This window comes from Camellia sinensis, chromosome 12 (assembly GCF_055761805.1).
Source record: "Camellia sinensis isolate YWXY chromosome 12, ASM5576180v1, whole genome shotgun sequence".
In the NCBI taxonomy this organism is placed as follows: domain Eukaryota; kingdom Viridiplantae; phylum Streptophyta; class Magnoliopsida; order Ericales; family Theaceae; genus Camellia; species Camellia sinensis.
This window is the reverse complement of record NC_138972.1, coordinates 127,731,682-127,747,815: the sequence shown is the minus strand read 5'-3', so window position 1 is coordinate 127,747,815 and position 16,134 is coordinate 127,731,682. Positions and strand designations below refer to the sequence as shown.

The window sequence follows — 16,134 nt, the reverse complement described above, 5'->3', positions numbered from 1 at the left end:
TTATTTGAAACTTTTTTTTCTTCTCCAAACAAAGGCACAACTGAAATCCCAAACAAGCAAGTCTTTTGTCAAACACTTTACATGGTTCCTAGGATGTTGTTTAATTTGTTCAAACCTCCCTAAAGACTTTCCTTCAAAGTTCTAATTCTAAATGAGTTCACTCTATATACAAAACACAAAAGATCAGAGATTGGTTTAACATCTCTCCATCTTCTGTTATTTTACCCCACCACAAGTAAAGCCAAGAATGAGTTGCCATTCAAGCTTAAAATAGCCAAGAATGATTTGCCATAACAAAACACACGAGCATAAATGATTCTACCTCAACCAACACCCGTGTTTTCACCCTAGGCCTCACTAAATAGCAAGTGCCCTTTGTGAAGCCTTATTAGATGAGACACTCCCCCATTGCTGCCCTGAAGAGTCTCCTTCACCTCCCTTGGCCGAATGCCCACCATATGTTGATGCCCGGAGGCTACTGTCATTCTGATATCCTCGCCCATCATATGTCTCATGCACTTTAGGCCCTTTTGCTTCGCGATGATTATTCTGGGTTTTGGCTGCTTCACAGTGCAAAGGTTCAGAACCTGATGAGCTGGCAGAGTGTGATGAGATGGCCGAACCTGAAATTGTTCCTGTTTCATCAGCTGTGTTGTTATTGGACTTTTTAGCGAAACGACCTCCGGTTCCCCTTGCCCTTCTCATAGCATGCTGGTGGCGGGATTCATGAAGATATGGCTGTAGGAAAAACGGAAGAAGAAAACAACGCATGTATTACAAACCTCATACATTAATATTTCAATGTGAAAATAGGTATGGATGAATCCATATACAATGTCATGTCCAGTAACAACAACAATAAAATAAAATACAATAAAAAGAGAAGAAATTAATAGAATAGGAAACCTAAAGGGCTTTTTAAAAAAATAGGACAACTATGAATAGATATACAGCTGAAACAACAAAGAGGTAAAAAAATATAAAAAATGGCTATTTAGTAGAAAAAAACAAAGAGGTTCTACTTACCCGAAATAACTAAGATGACGACTCACCAAATTTCATCATCTCTAGCAAGAATTGGAATGATTCTTCAACTTATTGCAATAAAGTTATGGTCAAGGTTGATTTCATACAAAGAATCCTATTCCAAGAGTGTACCACTTTTTGAAAATTCAGAAGAATGTGGATGGAAAAATTAAAAATGGTGAACAGACAATTGTAAAATTGGACATTTCTCTGAGCACAGAAAACTGAACTAGTGGTTAAAAAAAAGGCAATCCACATAAAGGACTTCATTGCAGACATCACGGTGAGATCTTAGGTTTTACTCATTTTGGTACACCCAGTCTTGCTCTCCAAAGTAGATCTAAGACTAATATTTCTGTGAGAGAGAGAGAGAGAGCACTAAAATGATGAGATTAAAATTTCACAACTATATATCCATGCAAACATTGATGACTACTTTAAATCTGATAGTGTGAAATAAAACTTTTCATTCAAATCCTATTAGACCTTGTAAATTTATAAGATGATGAAGGGATCTGCTCTTCTGAATTATTTTTTCAAATTTAAACATTTTTTTTTTCTTTGTTTTCCCCCCTGCCTATTGATATTCAAATAATCACTCATCCCAAAAGAGGGAGTGACCAGAAATCTGGACAACTCTTTATCAACCTTTCTTATAGCCATCCTTATTTTTTACCTACCTAGATAAGTAAACTATCTATACCATTTTCTCATCTTTTTGTCTTATTTTAATCAATTAATTACCGGTTAAGAAACATATTACTTCACGTACAACAAAGCTAATTCCTGCTACTATTTGTTCATTTTGGTAATCAAATCAGTAGGTACAACTCTATCATTTCATCCAATCATTTTCTTCTTATTATTATTGTATTTTATTAATAATGGATGACAATGAACTAATATCATCTTGACCTGGTCTAGTATCATATCATCTTGTCTATCCATCCTAATGTCAGCATTTGCAGCATTCCACAGTGGCGGTTTTTGTCATAAATAAATTGTTCTACCTATAATCCATGGGTTTATGATATTGTTGACTGAAAGCATAATATTACTATACCTCTGTCAACAATAGAAAACCAAACAAGTTCTAGAAAACCACAACAAAGTCAAATATACAATGAAGTTATAGTGAGACATGTAATATGTAAGAGTCATGAGAAATCATTAAAAAAAAAAGCATCACTTCTATGATTGTATGGTTTTCAGATAAGGAAGCAACGGATAATTCCTAGATTATATGTTATTTATATAAACTCTAATCAAATAAGGTGGAAACAAAAATAAGAAACAAGGATTATTTGGGAAGTTGACCTTTCGAGCTTTTATAAGCTTCTTTTCGAGCTCCGCTTTAGCACGTGACTGCCTTCTCCTCAGAATCCCATGGTATTGCTTCGCATTCACATAAACCGGCTCTTGTGCCATTTCAAGGGGCAAAAGCATTCTAGCATGATGCATATCAAATAGATGAGGGGGCACCTGACCATTACAATAATTTGTTAGACAGTACATCAGGAGTTTGATACATTTGTAAATCTATTCAACATTAACATTAATAATACAGCAACAGAATGAACTTTACAGAATAGACAATCATAATAATTAAAAAGAATTATTTTTTTTGGTTCTTAATTCTTAAAACCAAAAAGAATTGCTAAACATTATAATACATGTCGCAGAGATAATGCATGCATACATACCATAGGCTGAGGACCATAAGTTGCCATCATTCCCCCATAATATGGATCCTGATATGGATTTGATGCACAAGCCTGCAAGAGTTACAAGAACACTAGGAATGTTTTTTGTTTCTAAGTCATGCCAGTATGACTTCTCTGATTTCATACATTGAGCACAGAAATAAAGCAAATCATCAAGACAGCTCTCACATTCTAGCCAGGTGAAGAAAAGTTGAAAAAGCAGACTTACAATAGAGTGTCCAACAAGTTCCAGCTGTGGAGGCTGTGTAAGGCTTTCATTACTCCTAGGAGGTATGGCTGATGTTTGATGCTGGAAATTCTGGTGTCCTTGTCCATAATTTCCATCTATCCTTGAAATAAGATCACCATTAGTACCACATTGAAAAATTTCCCACTGTTGAGCACGCCAAAGACATTACAATGGCAAAAAAAGAACTCGGGTATACAAAATTAATTAACAACAGAGAAACTACAATGGGAAAAAACACATAATTGTGTACAACGAGAAATACCTTCATCTAAAAAGGAATTATGCGCAATACTTAAGAAAGAGGGCCAATTGTAGCCTTATTTCCATGCCGCATCACTGATACTGAAAATTTTCAGCAGTTTGTATTTCCTAACATTACATGACTTTACTTTTAGGTACCACTTAAAGCATGATAAATCCCCTAAAAAGAGTCCAAGTTTTCAACTGAAGGAGTGATTTTGAACTTCTACTGAACAAGTTCAATAGAATATAATGTCCTAAATTAAGTTGAAAATGACAACTTTAAAGCTGCCATATTTGCGTAATTGTTTGTTTGTCTTTAATCTTGATTGACAACTTTATATGTTGCCTCAAATGAATCTTAATTGATGAAGCTGAACTGGTGAAACAGGAGGTGATAAGTAGAGGCTGAATCAGGTCGGACACAGTGAGTGCCTTAACCCTTCTCATCATCGTACTTTAACTCCTGAACTAAGTTGTGTGTGTGTATAAAAAACTCTACAAAAGTACCTGAAAATGGTTTTAATAAACAAAACTAAGTGAATCCTTGTTTCTCACATTCAAGTTCAATAAATGACAAATTTTAAATTCTATACCAGTTTCTCTTGGATGAGTAACCAAAGAAAATACACATCACTTGATCAAATAAAATTCCTCAAATCCTATGCCCACACGAATATATATAACAATGAAAATATTATAATAATAAAATAAATAGACGAATCAACAATTAATCTGTAGCATATGACAGATGAGAAATCCATGAGAATAATAAGTCATCGAGGAAAATGTATGGCAAGCCAATCAAAAAAGGGGGGGGGGGGGGGGAATGTAGAGTAAACTATCAATAGATCCTAATAGTTGGATTTAATTCCCATCAAGTCCTATTGAAAAAGTCTTGATAAAATTGTCGGTAAAAATAATTTTTTTGTGACAATTTTTTATATATATCGCTAAAAATTGACAATTAGTGACTTTTTTTTTGTCATGATTTTTATAAATCGTCGCTAAAACTTACAATTAGTGACTTTTTTTATAACAAAATTTTCCAATAGGACCTATTAGACAATAAGTCCACTTATTAGGACCTACACACAAGTGCCCCAAAAATGTATGGTTAGTTTCCAGTGTCATCAAATCAGACTATATCATTCAAGTCATTATTTTTGTGCTATTCATTCAAAATATATAAAACCATCCACAACAGTGTATTAGTTTGAAGAATACTTGAACGTGGAGAAGCACTAATTTGTGATTCTCTGATAGCATCATCCTCATCCTCATCCAACGCACCATCAGATTGTGATTGGCCATCTTTTGATTGTTCTAGAGAAGAAGAATTAGATGTGTTCCCCCCTATCACAGCAGGGGGGACGTAATTATATCCAGTACTGCGCCACCAAGGTTCTGCACATACTGCTGATGGTGAAATGTTATATGGATTAGCTTCTACTTGACTTGCACTTTTTGACTTTGACTGCATGCTTCCAAATTCCTTCACAAAACCATCAATATCATAAATAGTTAACAAGATGCAAGAAAAATCCAGAACCACATAAGCACAGATAGTTCAAGGACCAAGAGAAGAGCAGTCAAATTAACCATAAATTGCAACAAAATGCTTCTAAGGCTAATGCTTCAGGCTCTCTTGATGTCACCACAAGTGAAATGCCTTCAGGAACAAACTAAGGCAATGTGGTTAACGCCTCGTACCTGAATTTTCAAGGCCCTCAAATAAATTTGCTTGAGAGCCTAGACATTTAATTAAACTATGAATTCATATAAGCAAACACAATATGGCATGCTAGACAAATTGAACATTAACAGTTTCCTCGTGGTTACTTGGACTTCTATTCAAAAGTTGGTGACATTTAGCCATGATTAATAATCTCATACCACCTATTTTTGTATCTGGGTTTCTAAATTTACAATATATAATTTGAAAAATATTATGGATAACTTACATATTTTTCAAATAAATCATGATGATTAAGCCTTACGTTTTGAGGCATAATATGATTACTATAAGTGCATGAAATTCATTATATATTACCATTATCTTTTCTTCTACAACTTTCCATCCAAAAATTTTGAGTACGTCTTTTGGTATTGCATCACACACAATTTGGGGAGTCTACTCTAGTTTTAAAATTTTTTTATATCCACCTCTCCTTCTTGTTACTGTTTCTCATCTTATTGATGAATTCATATGCATCTCTGCCAAAACCCACATACATAGGTGGATTTTCTTTCTTATTGGAAAAAAGGGTAACCGAAAATTCACCCGTTATCAAACACCCCAACTAAGAAATAATAGAACCATAAGGTTATGTTTGGATTAAAGATTAATGGAGAATTTGTGGAAGGAAAGCAAAAAGAAAAAAGAAAATAAAAGAAGCTTCTATTTCATTCACTTTTCTCTTCCACAAGTCCCTCTGCAAATCCTAACATAGCCTAAAGGACCTTAATAACAGAATTCACATTTCTGATCAAAATTCAATTCCATAGCCAACTTAATTCATATAACTTTCACAATCAAAAATGTGTAGAGGGTCTTGCTAACGAGTGCCCTAAGGCATCATTGGTTAAAAGAGCTTAATATGGTTGTCCATTCTTTACGACACACTCTCATAAACAATTTACAACTATTTCAAACTTGTTAACAAGTGCCCTAGGGCACTCATCAACAAAATCCATGTGTGTGTATATATATATATACCCAATAATTGGAATATAACAAATGTAAAACACCTTGGAAAAACATGCATAAACATAAATAAAAAAAATCCGAAAATCTGTCTAGTTCAATGCCACAACCTAGATTTTCTCCAGCTAAAAAACATCATCATAGCTGAATAGCTTCCCTATATTCCACAGAAACCCCAGTACAAAACATGTTCAAATCAAAATAGGAATAATAAACAACGAAACACTCAGAATCCCAAATTCTTCAAAACCCTAGAAGTCAAACACCCTACTCATACATGCACACACCATCTATATCTATATCTATATATATATATATATATACAAATCCGAATCGAAGAATCGAATCTTTGAGAAGAAGACTTACCGATATAGAGAAACCAGTGAACGACGACTTAGAAAAACCCTAGAATTTTAGCAGGTGAATCCAATTCTGTGTTGTGATCATTAAGTCCAAAGAACCCATATACTCTCTTACTCTCTCTCTCTCTCTCTCTCTATATATATATATATCTCTCTCTATATATATTCTAGAGTACTGTTTGAACTGTAACACGTGGCTACGCTAAGCTACAGCGCCCCCTTAGGAACCTAAATGTGTTCCCTCGAATTTTATGCACTGACACGTGTACAATATTACCTCTTCTTTTGTTTGTTTTTTTTCCCTACTTCTCAAAATTTAAATTAAAAAAAAAAAAGTTTAGTTTTGGTACAAAGCCCAACTTAGAACTAAACAGCAATGGTTGAGGGCTACAATTTTTGTGACTTAAATGGTTCGAAATTGTCAAAACGATATCGTTTTGAGTATAAAACAATTTTGAAATTGCCAAAATGACGTCGTTTTGACAATTTCGAGTCATTTGAACCACAAAAATTGTAACCCTCAAACATTTTTCAGAACTAAAAGAGAGTCATCCGCACAGGGTCAAAGGCCCGTATTAAATTAATAAGAGTAATGCTAGGTATTATAAAAATAATCATGAAAATTTTTTTATCGTTAGATTATATATATAAAAAAATACCATACACTAATCAAATGAGGAAAAATTTTCATAAAGGATTTCATGATATTTTTTTCATGATTCTTAATATTATTCAAATAATTTAGATAAATTACACTCACCTGCTTTGAGACAATACAGTTAATCACATATTTTAGATATAATTATATTAAATTTTACAAATATTTTAATTCATATAATATTAAAGTTTCTTTTATTAGTAATTTGTGAATTGAATGAATGAAAAAATGATGTTATCATCTCTTATTAAAAAAAATTATAATTACTTTTATTTATTTTAATATTTATTTATCATTGCATTAGTTTTGTTTGTTTTAACTTTATTAAGGGAAATCAGTGCTATTATGTTAAATTTGTAAGACTTGTATAAGTAAATGTAATTTTTCTAATAATTTTAAAACAAAATTAGGTATTACCAACCAAATAACATATCATTAGAAGAATCAAATTTGGATAAGAATCAAACAACACTAAGACGATGGATATTGTTTTAAATTTCATTTATCTTTATATTGTTTTTTCTTAAACCATAAAAGAAACTAGTAATATTTTCTTGAGCATAATGAATGTCATTTTGTATTTTAATAAATAAAATTTATTTTTAATTTTTAATTATTCAATATGAAATTTTAATTGTTGTATACAATTTAAAAATTGTATTATAATTGCTTATTATTTCTAAATGAATTTTGAATTTAAGAAATTAGGCTTATATGGGCCAAGCCCAACCGGAAACCCATAAACTTGTAAGGCAAATTACTCACAAGCCCTTTTTGAAAAGTATGTATTCTATTTGATTTCAAAATTTTTTGAGTAGTCCCAAAAGTCCTGTGTGCATTTTTCTTCTCTTCTTTCTCTACACTTTGCTTCTTATTTTTATCTCTCTTTCTCTAATATCAAGTGACAACCATGACCAATCCTTCCTTATTTTCTTTCTTTTTCTGGTCCACAGTCACTGACAACCACCATTGATTGAGATTCACCGGCAACTACCGAACACCGACTTCTTGCTTCTCGTTCATCGATGGCGAAGAATATGAGTTTTCGATGATGAAGATTGGTAGATTTATTCAAATCTGATGTAGATCTACTCAAATCTCCTCCCTTTTTAAAATTTTTTTAAACTTTTTTTTCTACTATACACTTTGTACGGGGGCGAAATATCCTCTGCTTTCCGTACTCCTTGGATTCAAGCTTCACGTGACGGCGTCTAACCTGGCAACAAACAAACGGTGAGCTGCCCGGCGGTGGGTTGCCGGATAGACCCTCAAATGTTCAAGTCAGATCACTTGAGGAAGAAGAAGGCTGTTAAAGAAAGAGAGTGTGTTTCAGATGGCATCAATTGCTTACCTCTAACGTTCATCTTCCCTTCCTTTTTCTAAGCTGGCCATGCAGCCTATGGATTGTGCACGCACTACCTCTGCTGTCCTTCCCTGGACAGGTGGCAGTGCTCGCCTCCCACCACCTTACGCGTGTAAAGGCCAAATCCTCCATCCAGTACATGCAAAACTGCCAAACGGTATTGACGCGTGCCTGGAGTAGATTTCCTCTCCCTCACGCTATTGGCCCAAGTGGCACACCTGACTGGCATACCAAAACCGGCCTATTTCCTGGAGAAAATCACAACCACGGAGAACACGACCGAGCTTCCGAGCTATCCGGTCGGGCGCACGCCGACCACCATCCCGGTCCAAACTCTCCGGGTTAACTGAAGGTGAAGCGCGTTGGTCCTCTTCTCGGCCTAGACTCATTTCGGACTGTCATTTGCTCGGTTGTGTCGTGCTAACGTGCGCCTATCGCCGAACGTCTAGCAGTCATAGCTCGGCCAGGCCTTAGACCATGCCTGGTCGGCCAACCTACCTCGGCCGTATACGACAGGTTGGAGGGTCGCGCCAATTGAGAAGATAGCTCGGCACCGTGAGGTTTGTCACACCCGCGTTACCGTAGCTCGGCCGTACTGTCCGGTGCAAATCTCCCCTCTCACACTTCTATTTTCCTATTTTAATGGATAAATTTTTCAAATTCTAAATAAATGGTTTTCGAGTTTTAATTGCAGGCGATAAAAATAATAAAATTTTATAATTTCAGTTTTCTTGGTGTTGAAATGCATCATACTTTAAAATTGTAAAATTTTACAGTTTCATAATATTCTTCAGAACTGTAAAATTTTAAAGTTTCATAATAAGTTTTTCAGTTTGATTAATAAGGATAAATACTTAATAGAATCGTACTTTGAAACTGTAACATTTTACAGTTTCAAAATTTACTTTTTAAATTGATCAATATTTGAGATTATTCGCTTAAACCTTACAAAAATTAAAAGTAACATATATTTTTTTTCATTATTGTTGTTTGTTGTTACATTTTTTTCCTTTTAGTTTATCAATATTTAGCACATTTTGTTATGTTTTTCGCTCTAATTTCTCTATTTATTCTTTTTTGTTTGATAATATTCAAGATATTCTAGTGAGTTTCTAGTAATATTCTTGACGTCCAACAAATGTTCTAGACATTTTAGCGACTTTCAGTGACGTTCAAAACACTGGTGATACTCTGGCAACTTTCCGGTGTTGTTGAACATTCCGGTAAGTCTCCAATGACTGTCTGATGGAAGTCCGACAGTAATGAGATGTAGCAATGTCTTTAAATTTAAAAAAAAAAGAGAGAATTTTTTGCTAACAATTAAAAATATGTATGACTAATTGGTACAAATATTTTATTTTAAAACTAGATGAGTTTTGAATTTTGTGTATGAACCTAGCGATAAGGTCCCAAACTTGTATTTTTAAGCCCATAAATAAAATCGATAGATTAAAAATCTAGAATGGGCAAATCCAAAACTAATCCATTGGTAAGTAAAAATCTGTGTGTGTTTATGCTCGGTACATCTGGGCCTTAATTATATCAAGATTCTCTCAACTATTTGTTAATATTAATTATTCATTTCATTCATGAACTTGTTTATTTTGATACCTTCAATTATAAAAATATATCATTTTCACCTCTTCTAGACCATCTTCAGAAGAGTATTATTTATACAATTTTTATAATTAGGGATTAATACGAATGATTCTTCTTAGATAAAGGGAATAAAATGATATTATCTATAGTGGGGGCATTTTTTTTAGTGTAATAAGTTTTTTATAAAAAAAAAAAAGAAGAAGGAAAGAAGTTTCAATTCAGTGTAATGTTTTTAAAAAAACTATAAATATATAATAAAGTTTATATACAATAATAATTAAACATATAAACTTTTTCATAATTTTATAATAATTTTTTAGTAAACACACTGATAAGTAATTGTCTAAAAAAAAATCGACACTAAAACGTAGAAACCGGTAATAGAAGGTTACCGGTCGAAATGTTGGCTGCTGGTAATCTTTGTAGGTCCCTCGGTGATCTTAGCATTCAAGTTAGATCACACAAAAATAATTATTTATGAAAAAAATAATAATAAAAACACGCACTCAACTTCCATATACGCGTGACGCGTGGCTCGTTGTGGGCCCAGCCCTTCATACGTGCCAACGACGGCAATAGTCCTGGACACGTTTTCAAATTTTCCCGAGAAAATTGGGGAGAAGAATTGAGTTTTTTATTTTTTGTATTTTTTTAAAAATTTGGTGCCTTTGGTTTCAGTTAGGGGTGAGCAGCGGATATATCGATCCGTCAAAATCGACCGAATCGAACCGATCCATCGCATTTTGGACGGATGCGTGATGACGAGCGGACGGGTGCGGATTGATTTTCTCCAATCCGCTAATTTGGCGGACAGATGGCGGATTTGAGGTCCCTTTGGCTGTAACTGAACCGCCAAACCGCGAGCACCCTTAATAATTTATAAGATTTTGTGTTTTTCATTTATTTAAATATTTTGTTTGTGTTTTCAATTGAAAAAGAGTTTAAATATTCTGTTGAAAAAAAATTTTCAACTTGAATATATTTTTTGAATTGAAAAAAATAAACGTATTATTATTTATATTTTTTGGTTTTTAAATCTAACTTTAAAAGTAATAAATAGAAAATATGATATATGCTGGTTGATTTTTGTTTTCAAAAACATATATAAATGTAACAATACAGAGACATACAATCTCTACTACTGCTATGTTCATGGTTTTGGTGGTTTGAATTATTTTTATATTTTAAGAACCACATATTGTAATACTTTATGTGGATAAGGTATGCTGTGATTGTAATATGTAGATGAGGCATGCAGTGATTTTGATATTCTAAAGTTTCAAACTTTTTTTCTTTGGATGAGGCATGCAGTAATTGTAATACTTTTTTAAGTCAATGACTGTAATATATATATATATATTTTTTTGAAGAAGTGTACAAGTTGAACTATGTTGAAAATTTATAAAATTTCAAACTGCTAAACCGATTCGCATCCATCCGCCAAACCGCCAATCCGCTCAATCCACATCCGCCGGATTGGCGGATGGATGCGGATTGATTTTCTCCAATCCGCCAATCTGGTGGACGGATGGCGGATTGGAGGTTCCATGGCCGCAACCGACCCGCGCCCACCCCTAGTTTCAGTTTTCAAATTTTGAATTTTTTATTTTTCATATGTTTTTATTTTTAGTAAATATTTTTTATAATTTTAAACAATTTTTTTACTTTTTTAATTGCACATTCCTTAAATGTATTTAAATAATAAAATAGAATATTTGTCAAAAAATATTTTAAAAAAATTAATAAATACACAAATATATGAAAAATGTATTGAATTTTTATATTTTTTAATATTTTTTGTATTAGTGTATTTTTTACAAATATTATACTTTTTAAGTGTATGTATGTCTAAAAATTAAAAAAAATTACTTAAAATATTAAAAAAAATCATTGAAAACATTAAAATACGAAAAATAAAAAAATAGAATTTTTTGAAAATTATTTTTTGAAAACCAGAACCAAATGACTCTATTTGGTTAAGGTTTTTTTTTTTTTTTTTTAATATTCATATTAAATTTTATTTAAAAAATTAAATTGGTGATTTTTTTTATTTTTTTAAAGAACCAAAACGTATTATTTTGATATAACTTTATCTTTGTTTGGGACAAATATATTTTTAGAGAAGTTCAAAAAACAATTGATATTTATTTTTATCAAATTAATTTGTACTTTTTTAAAAAAAAATTCAAAACTGATTCAGAAAACTCAACTACTTTTTTTGTTAAAAATAATATAACAAGTTTTATAATTTGGGCACAATGAAACTAGATTTCGTCAATTTGGGCCTATGGTTGTACTAGTTTATCGATCGAGTATAAGAACAGTAGTGGATGGTAATAGTTCTTAAGGGTGGGAATATGGAAGAGGAGAGAAAGAAAGTGGACGTTGGTGGTGCATAGGTAAGAGAAATGGAGCAAAATAAGAAGAGATTCGATGACAGTGCTTGAGGGAAGAAAAGAGATATTGCTAGAGATGAAAGCGTAAATTAGGTATTGAATGATAATTGAGAGGGGAAAATCTAATGAGCAGAATAGGTCAAGCTATGTATGTGCTCGGTCGAGAAGTGTGGACTGAGCTATGTGTGCAATTGAGGGGAATTTACACCGAACAAGGGACCAGACTACATGTGGAATGGACCGACCTAAGGATAGTCCGAGCTAATGACACTGTCCTCTGTATAGAACGAGCAATATTTGGCCGAACCGCAGTTAACCAGTTGGACAACTCGGAGTTGAGCCGATTGATGGAAGTTGGTAAACGACCTTGTGCCGGGTTATGAATAGCACGGCAGGAGTCGCTACGTGGCCCAATCGAAGTGAGAGGAGAAAAACCGGCCAATAGTTATGCGTCAATACCGTTTGGCGGTTTGGCCATATGTTGTTTGGCAGTATTGATGCGTACACGTGTAAAGAATGGAGAGGGCAGTACAACCACACGTCCAGAAAAGGACGAGTAGAGTGGTGCGCGCATGAGCTATTTAAACTGTGCAGCGTTTCCATACAACAGGTCTGAATTTTTGGCTACCCAGAGCTCTATCCCTTTCTTTTGTCTTCTCTTTCTTTCTTTCTCTACAAGAGTGCTAACTTGACCGTCAGAGGGGTTTTCCAGCAACTAATGCCAGGTAGCTCACCATCGTTGTGTTCTCAAGTTGAATGGTGTCATTCGGAGCAATGAAGAGTTTAGACAATAAGGAGTATGAAAACAAGAGAATATTTGCTCCCCGTACAATAATTTTTCGTAAGGTCTATAAAACTTTTAGTTTAACTAACGGTTAACTAGAAATGAGTTCATGTGTTACACAAAAATCTAAAGTAAAAGAGTTGCTAGTGATAGCGTGATTTTTAATCAATCTAGGAGGTTTTCAATGTAAATTTCCCTTAAAGAATATTTTGTAAAATTACTAATATGTCTTTATTTTTATTTTTTTTAGTTTTCCTTCCTCTCTTGCAAACCTTAACCACCAGCCGCCCTTTTCCACATATGTCCCCCACACCTTATTCACCTCTTTGTACATAGGACCCTCTATTCTATCTTTCTCCTAAAGCCCTTGTATCTCTCAATAATGTTGGAAAATTTTAGAAGTGAATGGAATTGGACTCCATTCGAATGAAAGGATGTAATCCTTCATGGTGTCTTTTCATATGAAAAGGTGTGAACCGAAGAGACATGACCATTGTAAAAGTCACGAATACTTCTATAAATATCATCCTATCTCATGACATTCATAAATGAGAAGGTTTGTTTTAGGACTCATACATTATGTCTAGTTGAATATATAAGAGAGAGTGCATGGCACAAATTGGTTCGCTGTAGACACAGAAAGTTATGCAATTTTTATGTGGGGTGATCGCTGTATCTTGGAGACAGGACGTCCATTAATCGCAAGCACCAGAGGCGAGGGCGAAATTCTGTCTTAAAGACACAGTGTTCAAACACTAACCTCGGTCACAAATCTGTATTAACTTTACAGAATTTCGGTAAGAAATTTCTTGTGTTTTATTTTATTATTTATTGACATTAAATTGATTTTATCGAAAACAATTTTCTGACAATTTTAAGACAGAATTTCCTAATCTGTTTACAATTCTATGTGTACATATTCTGTGATATAGATTTAGTATTTTTTGGCTAAAAATTAATTTTTTGCATAATGTGTTTCCTGTTTACGGTAAGACTTATAATATTATTTTTAGGTTTTATGCACTAGTAATAGAATCCATAAAGGATGATGCTTTTATTTGAATCTGCAGGAACTGTTATTAAACATAGTTATCATTGTTAAAACAATTTCGGTTATAACTTATAAATTTTTAATCTAAAAAAAACTTATCAATAGAACTTAGATCTATCTTATCATAATATTCTCTATAACACATAAATAATAATAAATAGATATACATTCTGAACTAACATGATTACTCAAACAAAAATACCAATTTTTGAATTAACGAGTGAAGTTCAAGAACAAACTAATTGACTCTTAATATAAATTCAAACATATTATAGTAATAGAAAAGATGTAAATTGGTGTCTGATAGATTTGTTTGATTGGTTTTTGGTTGTAATTTTATACTGCCTTTTTCAATTCTATGTTTTATCAAAATCTGATAGTGTAACTATTAATAGATTTTTAGGCTTTCAATTCCGTTAGTGTTTGATTTTAGTTTTTTGTTACATGTTTACATGTTTTGAATTTAATAATTAGAACTTTATGTGATATTCTAATTTGAATATGTTAAGACAAGTTTTTTGTTTTTTCTGATTTTGGTTTAAATCAAATTATGTTAGTGTACCGACATGATAAATTTGTTGTGCTTTTTATTTGTATGTATGTATGGATGTCATCTCATTACTTCTCTATTAAATAACTTATGTTTGATGCATAGCCGGTGCAAATTATAATGAATTAATTTGTGATAATATTTATAACATCCATACTATTATCAATGAATCTCTTTGGAGTATTATAAGTATAATTTGATTGTGGTAGTAATATTCTTGCAATATCAAAACAATCATCAATACTGAAAAATTTAAATATTTAAATAGTATTGTCGTTCTATTTAATTGGACGCAGATTAAGGAATCTTTTGTGTTAATTATTATTTTGTTAATAATCAATTGAAAGTTATTTTAATTTTGAGTTTTGTGACATAAATTGTCATCAATCATTATTTTATTTGTGCAGTAGAATTTTTTTAACCATGAACCATAATATTAATATGAGAGTTTATCTCTTGAATTAGAAGAGATAATTCAATTTTCTTTTGCTACAAATATTTTTATGACAATGACATTTGTTCGAAAATGAGTCATATTTTTTGTGATAATTTATGTATTATTACAAATGTGAGGGAGAGAAGTAAAATTGTCTAGTAATCATGATTTATGCTAATCATGATTTATAACAAGTTAGTCACAAAAACTTGAATAAAAAGTACTCAAAATTAAGAGTTTAAATTTTAATTTGGCGGTACAAATACTTTTTCTTGATTGCTTTGTAAGAATTTATACAATCAAATGAGATTTTGAATTGTTTGATTTTTGAGCAAAATCTTTATGAGAATATGATTTATGTAATCATAATTGTTCTAGGTTTTCTATTTCATAAATCTGATTTAGAATTTTATTACTCAAGCATGCCATAGTCAACAAGTGATAGATGTTATATTATGATTTACATCAGAATTGTGGGGGTATAATAGGAAATTAATTTTTTTTAAAATACTTAAATTTGGGGGTGCTTGGAAGGAAGTAACGGTTCCTGATAGTAGGTCCACAAAGAATCTTATTTCTTTGATTAGGGCGAAATAGTAGAAGTAAAATGGCTTCATTAAACTTCTAAGAAACATCTCTATGTCTATAATTTGAATTCAATAATGAGAGTGACATAGAATAACTGTAAGTCTCGATATAATCAAAGACTTAATACCATAGGACATTTGCTCTCAGTTGTGAACATTGTTTAAGGATAATATAGTGGATTCACTAACTACTCAATGATATATAATTGAGAAGGCCAAACGGAAAAATAGCGGCCGCTAAACAAAAAGATTGACCAAAGAGCAGATGAGAGAGAGTTCATCGAGGGGAATGTGATTAAAGCCTATTAATTTCAAGTAATTGACTGGTGATCCCAAGATTTAGGTTCAAAGGGACAACCGAATTATAGATGACTCACTAGAAATCACTAAAGGAGTCTATCTCTTATCCATTCTTATGATGA

The 16,134-nt window shown here is 32.4% G+C and overlaps 1 protein-coding gene across 1 annotated transcript; it reads right to left on the bottom strand.

Annotated features, from left to right (window-relative positions):
- LOC114312264 (nuclear transcription factor Y subunit A-1) lies at positions 1 to 6,532 on the bottom strand. The gene is made up of 6 exons (XM_028258476.2): positions 6,293 to 6,532; positions 4,447 to 4,714; positions 2,959 to 3,074; positions 2,730 to 2,801; positions 2,344 to 2,508; positions 1 to 738 (listed from the first exon to the last, which is right to left on the bottom strand). Exons 2-6 carry the CDS (start codon positions 4,700 to 4,702, stop codon positions 358 to 360), a joined length of 990 nt encoding a protein of 329 aa, XP_028114277.1. The 5' UTR covers positions 4,703 to 4,714; positions 6,293 to 6,532; the 3' UTR covers positions 1 to 357.
- Between the last annotated feature and the right edge of the window lie 9,602 nt (positions 6,533 to 16,134).

Excerpts from the sequence above, each read along its gene's own strand:
- LOC114312264 (XM_028258476.2), bottom strand. The coding sequence starts at position 4,702 with ATGCAGTCAAAGTCAAAAAGTGCAAGTCAAGTAGAAGCTAATCCATAT. Across the intron at positions 2,802-2,958 it reads AACTTGTTGGACACTCTATT|GCTTGTGCATCAAATCCATA; the intron begins GTAAGTCTGCTT and ends TAACTCTTGCAG. Across the intron at positions 2,509-2,729 it reads CTTATGGTCCTCAGCCTATG|GTGCCCCCTCATCTATTTGA; the intron begins GTATGTATGCAT and ends TGTAATGGTCAG.